The 6515-nt window shown below is 52.0% G+C and overlaps 1 protein-coding gene across 3 annotated transcripts; it reads left to right on the plus strand.

Annotated features, from left to right (window-relative positions):
* The first annotated feature begins 804 nt into the window (after positions 1 to 804).
* On the plus strand, positions 805 to 3892 carry MOSPD3 (motile sperm domain containing 3). 3 transcript variants are annotated; one of them, XM_033109800.1, is made up of 6 exons: positions 805 to 887; positions 1373 to 1640; positions 1866 to 1941; positions 2164 to 2393; positions 3386 to 3550; positions 3669 to 3892. In XM_033109800.1, exons 2-6 carry the CDS (start codon positions 1436 to 1438, stop codon positions 3698 to 3700), a joined length of 708 nt encoding a protein of 235 aa, XP_032965691.1. In that variant the 5' UTR covers positions 805 to 887; positions 1373 to 1435; the 3' UTR covers positions 3701 to 3892. The 3 variants fall into 3 exon arrangements, with proteins under 3 accessions (XP_032965691.1, XP_032965693.1, XP_032965692.1); XM_033109802.1 differs by lacking the exon at positions 805 to 887 and adding an exon at positions 908 to 978; XM_033109801.1 differs by lacking the exon at positions 805 to 887 and adding an exon at positions 923 to 1049.
* The last annotated feature ends 2623 nt before the right edge of the window (positions 3893 to 6515 follow it).

Below are 6515 nucleotides of genomic sequence, written 5' to 3' on the forward strand. Positions count from 1 at the left end.
CAGAAGTTTGTCCTTAGTTACTCAGCCATTTGTTCATTCCAAAAGGCAGGCACTGTTTTAGGCACCAAAGATACAACAAAACAAAGTCTCTGCTCTGTGGAAAGGAGAGTACATTCTACTGGAGCAGAGATGAACAGTAAAATATACAAGGTCAAACAGCTCTGAGTGCTGTGAAGAAAACAAAAGTGTGATTAAGAGGACAAAGTCAGATTCTACATTTGATATGGTGCTCAGGGAAGACTTTTGGATAAGATCAACTTTGTTTTTGCTCCACTGCTAACCAATTGTGTGGCCTGGGGTGAGATTGTCACCTTGCTGAGGTTTCCTTGGCTGTAAGATTTGAAGATTTGGTGTGATGATGTAAATGGCAGAGTTTGTAAATCTTAATCCCTGTGCAAATGTGAGTGATTTTCAAGTTTCATGTAGGAAGGAGAGAATCAGGAGAGGAGTCCTAGGCTGGGACCCAAATCCAACTGGGAGCAACCTCGAACTACTACTATTGTAGGAAACAGCTTTGATTGCTGCAGAAGCTTCTAAGAGAGCCTGGGATTGAAGTGGAGAAAGAGGGCGTCTTTATGGGATGGAAGTCTAGCGATCTGGACAGTCTGAGTGGGGAGGAAGGAACAAGGCCTGTTCCCAGCCTCGCCCAGGTCCACCAGTATAACTCCAGGGCTAGAGTTCTAGCTAGAGACACTGGTCAAGTTTTATGTCACCAGGATCAAGTCAATTACGTCTTTAAGCGCACCCATCGGCGTATACTTATGGCGGAAACGAGGTTGCCCTGACCAATGACAGGGGCCGTACGGCGGAAGTACAGAAAGCGTCTCTTCGGCAGATGGCTGCTCCGATACGGTCACAAATTGACTGGCAGGTTCCGTGACCAGAAGGTGAGCATCGTAGCTTGAACGGCCGATCGGAGGCGGAAACCTTAAGGAGCGCAAGCCCGAGCTCAGGGAGGGGTCGGAGGGACAGTAACAGGTCTCTGGTAGCCTGAGGCAGGAAGGGCAGAGCCTGAGGCAGGAAGGGCAGGTCCAGAGGAGACCTCTGCGGTAGGCGGAGTCTGGCGGGAGAGAAGGGACGGAACCCCGGGACGCCCGGAAGGGGCGGAGCCTAGTGTGGGTGGGGCTTATGGAGATAGCCCGGTTGGGAGCCGCGAGGGGACGGGTTTACGGGGTGGGAGTGACCATGGAGGTTGGGCTTGGGGGCGGGGCCTGAAGGGACTGGGCAGAGCCAGAGAGGGCAAGGGTTTGGGGGCTGGGTCCTGGTCTACGGGAGCCTCATCTAGTGAGGTTTCGAGGCCGCGGTGGCGGCGGCGCCATAAATCCAGGCCCTGCCCCACGATCTCATCCCTTTCCCCGCTTTCGCTCCCCAGCTCTAGATTCCAGGCCCTGTCCCCCGAGCTCTGCTCTCGGATGTCCCACCGCCCAGAGCCTGCATGCGCCGCGGGGCGCCCCAGGACCAGGAGCTCGTGGGTCCGGGGGCTCCTGGGCGGGGATCCCGGGGCGCCCCTCCTCCCCCGGTACCTGTTATCCCGGTCCTCGTCTTTCCCCCGGATCTAGTATTCAGAGCGGACCAACGGAGCGGACCCCGGCAGCTGCTGACCCTCTATAACCCCACGGGAGCTGCGCTTCGCTTCCGAGGTGAAGGGATGGGCGCCTCATGCTATGGATGTGGAGGCTGGTGGCAGGACATTGGGGGCGTATATGGGCTGGAGGAGTCAGATGAGTGTGGTCAGATGTCCAGCCTTGGCGGACTGGAAGAGTCATGGGGTTGAAGGCAAGGGGAATTCTAGTGTCCCGTCATGGGAAAGGCTTGTGTAGGGTCTCTGAGGCAATAGTCGGTTTCTCTGTGCCTTTATCCCCCAGTTCTGTGCACAGCACCTGCCAAATACACAGTGTTTGATGCAGAAGGATACGTGAAGCCTCAGTCCTGCATTGACATGTGAGTTGGGAGGGTGGCGAAGCCAGATGTCACTGCCACCTTCTCTGAATTACTGAGCTGTAGTCTTAGGTCTCAGACATGGTCCTCTTCAAACCTGTGTTCCTCACCCTCTGTCTGCGACCATATGGGAAAGTTTCCTGGGAGGGTGGCACCTGGGTTCACTTGGATCACTGCCTCTCACTCACTTCCTCTCAATTGGCTTCTCTCCTATCTTGGGACCAGTGTGATTCGCCACGTGTCCCCCATTCCCAGTCACTATGATGTCCAGGACCGCTTCCGCATCGAGCTGTCTGAGGAGGGAGCTGAGGGCCGAGTGCTGGGGCGCAAGGACATCACCTCGGTTCTGAGGGCCCCAGCGTACCCCCTTGAACTTCAGGAACAATCCAACCCAATGCCCCACCCAGGACCTCCTTCCTGGACAGCGCCACCCACAGCCAGACACCTCCCAGAAAGTAAGTTTTGGGGGATGGGAATTCTTTAGTTTAGGGAGGGAGAACCTGGCATTCCCTAGAGATAAGTTCAGCTGGAGTTGAAGACGTCTTCTGGTTCAGACTTTTTCTTTTTGGTGGAAACATTCCTGGGAGTTGAGATTTTATATCAGGTTAGGGAATAAGCAGACTTTGCAGTTTCCCTGGTTTCTGGCCTCTACTTAGATGGAAAAGTTCTTCCTTAGCTCTAACTTCTGTACTTTCTACCATGTGCCAGCTCAGTTCAGCTCATAAGAAACTTGTACTGAGCAGTTATGCTGTACCAAGTTGTGTGCTGGGTCTGGGAGGTGGAGGTCCCTGCCGGACACACAGGCACACAGGAACTAGTATTCAGGCAGAGTGAAGTAAAAAAGAATGCTGAGGGGGCGGACGGGTGGCTCAGTTGGTTAGAGTGGGAGCTCTGGGCAACGGGGCTGCCGGTTCGATTCCACATGGGCCAACGAGCTGCACCCTCCGCAACTAGAATGAAGTCAATGAGCTGCCACTCAGCTCCCAGATGGCCAGATGGCTCAGTTGGTTGGAGCACGGGCTCGCAACCACAAGGTTGCCGGTCCGGTTCACTCCTTGACTCCCCCAAGGGATGGTGGGCTCCGTACCCCCACCAACTAAGATTGAACACGGCACCTTGAGCTGAGCTGCACCCTCCACAACTAAGATGAAAAGGACAATAACTTGACTTGGAAAAGTCCCAGAAGTACACACTGTTCCCCAATAAAGTCCTGTTCCCCTTCCCCAATACAATCTTTAAAAAAAAAAAAAAATGCTGAGGAACCAGAAGAGAGAGGGTTTCTTGTGGCTGTGGGGACAGAGGCTCCAGGAAGAGAGACGACACTTACCATGCCCCTGGAAGAAGGCAATAAAAAGTAGATACAACTTCCATTTTCAGCCTCCTCCCTGGAGGACCTTGGGTTGGGCAGGAATGGGGGCTGGAACTTGTGCTGATCCTTGTTTCCCAGAATCCCACTCGCAACTGGCCACCAGCTCCTTCCTCCTCTTCTTGCTGACGGGCATAGTCTCGGTGGCCTTCCTTCTGCTCCCGCTCCAGGATGAACTCGGCAGCCAGCTGCCCCAAATCCTTCACGTCTCCATGGGACAAAAGTTGGTGGCAGCCTACGTCTTGGGTGAGCACAGGAGTGGCCAGGGGATCCAGGCCCCAGAGAAAGGGGGATGAGACCTGGGAAGAGGGCTTCCGGAGCCCCAGGGCTGCTCCTAGGACCTTGCTCTTTCTCCCCTCTCCAGGTCTGCTCACCATGGTTTTCCTCCGGACCTGAGCACCCTGCTCAACCTCCACCCCCTCCCAGGCAGGGATGTGGACATGAGAACCACTGTGATGCTCAGACCTTGCCTCCACCCCTACGCCCTCTTCCTTCTTCCTGCCCGCTTCCCCCACCAGCCCCGACAAAAAGTACCCAGGGATTTGTATTCATTTTCCAAGTTGAATAAAATAAATTTGTAAAATTAAACTGAGAAATGTAGGGCACATGCCCCTTTCTTCCTACTTCTTTTGCTCCAGTTCCTCCTACTCCAGTTCCCTGGGGACCCAGGACCTGAGGCAGGGAAGAGGCCCAGTCAGGATTTAGGAGAACTAGGTTTTAGTCCTGGCGCTACACCAAAAAAACTGACCTCGAGCAAGCCCTTTCATTTCTCTGAGCTTCAGTTTCTACCTCCTAAACGAGGGGATTGGGAGAGTTGGTTCTGTTTTGTCTCACCCATCTTTTCACCCCACCCCCTTTTGGCAACATCAGCTTGTTCTCTATACTTTTGGGTCTGTTTCTGTTTTGTTTGGTTTATTCATTTTTAAAAGTTTTTTAGGTTTCATATGTAAGTGAAATACAGTATTTATCTTTGTCTGTTTGACCTATTTCAGTTAGCATTAATGCCCACTAGGTCCATCCTTGTCATAAATGGCCCAAGATTTCATTCTTTTTATGGCTGAGTAATATTCCAGTGTGTGTGTGTTGTGTGTGTGTGCACGCACGCATGCCCGCGCCACATTTTCTTTATCCATTCATCTATTGATGGACTCTTAGCAGCACAGGTAGATTATTGACTGGGGACGAAAATCAGCAAGGTAATGTTGTTAAGACAGACTTAGTCTATTAACGCTGCTGGAAAGCTATCAGTTGTTTCAGCTTTACTTTGGGGGCCTTGGGAGGTGCCCCACTGCCCAGGGAGTCTTGTCCTTCCCACACACGGAGCTGGCCCCAGTGGGGCATGGCCCCAGTAGTGTGCAGAGAATGGCTCTGCAGCCTGTGTCAGGGAGTATGGGGGAGGGCTCTCGCTATGGTCCAGTGAACCCTTCACCAAATTACATGTGTATGACTGATAACCATTCATACTGGGCTGGCTGTGCCCCTTTGGAGGCCAATGGTGACCCCAAAGTGCATTTGAGGTATCACACACAAATGACCCTGTTGGTATTTGCTGTGAAAAGGCCTTGTTGTGGTGGGATCAGGAAGGCTTTCTGGGACATAGTTTTGAAGGGGGCAGCTATAGGGATGGGAGGGGCTCGTGACACAGACCTTTTCATTTAAGTAAATTTCTTTAGAAGACAATACTGAGCTTGCAGCAGTTGGAGTGGGTATTAGTTTCCTGTGACTACTCTTAACAATTTATCACAAACTTAGTGGCTTAAAACAACACAGATGCGTTCCTTCTGGAGGCACCAGGGGAGGATGTCTCCTTGCTGCCTTTTTTAACTTCTAGAGTCCATCTTCATTCCTTGGCTTGCAGTCCCTTCCTCCATCTTTCAAGCCAGGAGTGGAAATAACGAATGACCAATATTTTAAACCACTAAAGAGAAAAAAAATAAAAAGCCAAGAGTGTAGCATTTTCAAATCGCTCTCTGACTCTGACACTCGGCTTCTGTTGTCACTTCTCCTTTCTCTATCACTGATTTTCCTGCCTCCTTTTATAAGGACCTTAGTGATTACATTACCCCACACACACACACCCAATCCGGGATAACTTCCCTGTGTTAGTTTGCTAAGGCTGCCATGTTCTGTGTGGCTTAAACTACAGAAATTTATTTCTTCACAGTTCTGGAGACTAGAAGTCCAAGATCAAGGGGATAGCAGATTTGGTTTCTCCTGAAACCTCTCTTCTTGGCTTGCAGACGGCCGCCTTCTCACTATGTCCTCCCACAGTCTTTCTTCTGTGTGTGCATCCCTGGGGTCTATGTGTCAAGTTTCCTCTTCATTCACAGTTTTTGGGGATTAGGACATGGACCTCTTTGTCCAGAGCGGTATTCTGTCTACTACAGGGAGCAAATGAACAAGGTGAAGAAGGGCTGAGACGCCACTTTGGAAAATTTGTTCTGGACTGTGTCAGGGAAGCAAATAGTCAAGGAGGGTTCTGGCCCTGGCCCCGTCTCCTGAGATCCCACCAAGTCAGGCTCAGGGGGCTAAGGAAGGGGCAGTTTCATCCTAGAACCCAGGGGCTGGGACATCCCAAGCCACACAAGAAGTCTTCATGTCCCACATCCTGAGGAGCTGGGTAGGACCCTGAGAGGTGGGCACTGGGAGTTTTGCAGCTGCCCTGGGAGGGAGAGGCAGGGCCACAGTGTCTCTGCCTTCTGAGACAAAGACGAAAGGTAAAGTGGTGCCACCTGCCCTTGTAATTCCCTACCTTCCTGCAGCTTCCAGATCACTGGACAAAGATTGGCCAAAGGGGAACCTAGCAGGAGAGACGTCCTAGGCCAGGCCACCATGTGAGCACTGCAGTCTCACAGGACTCCATGCTCAGAAGGGGTCCTGTGTTTGGGTTTAAGGCTCTGTGGTCGCTATCTTGAAATTCTTACTGATTCTACCTTTGAATTTATGTTTTGGAAGTGCAGTCCAATGGGACAGTAGAGCATGTGCTTGGGGTCCTGCCTCACCTGAATGGGGTTCTTGCCTGCCAGCTCCCTTCCCCATCGAGTGACAACTGCCACATTCCTTCCCCAGCAGGAACCTGGGCACAGGTACAGGGAGGGTCCAGGTCTGGATCAGGGTCATGGTTGGGTATATCTGTACCAAGTTGTGGGACAGAACCCTGGGTGCCTATGGGGATCTTCCCCAGAGTAATTCCCTGTCTGGGGGATTTGGG

This window comes from Rhinolophus ferrumequinum, chromosome 7 (genome assembly GCF_004115265.2).
Source record: "Rhinolophus ferrumequinum isolate MPI-CBG mRhiFer1 chromosome 7, mRhiFer1_v1.p, whole genome shotgun sequence".
NCBI classification, from domain to species: domain Eukaryota; kingdom Metazoa; phylum Chordata; class Mammalia; order Chiroptera; family Rhinolophidae; genus Rhinolophus; species Rhinolophus ferrumequinum.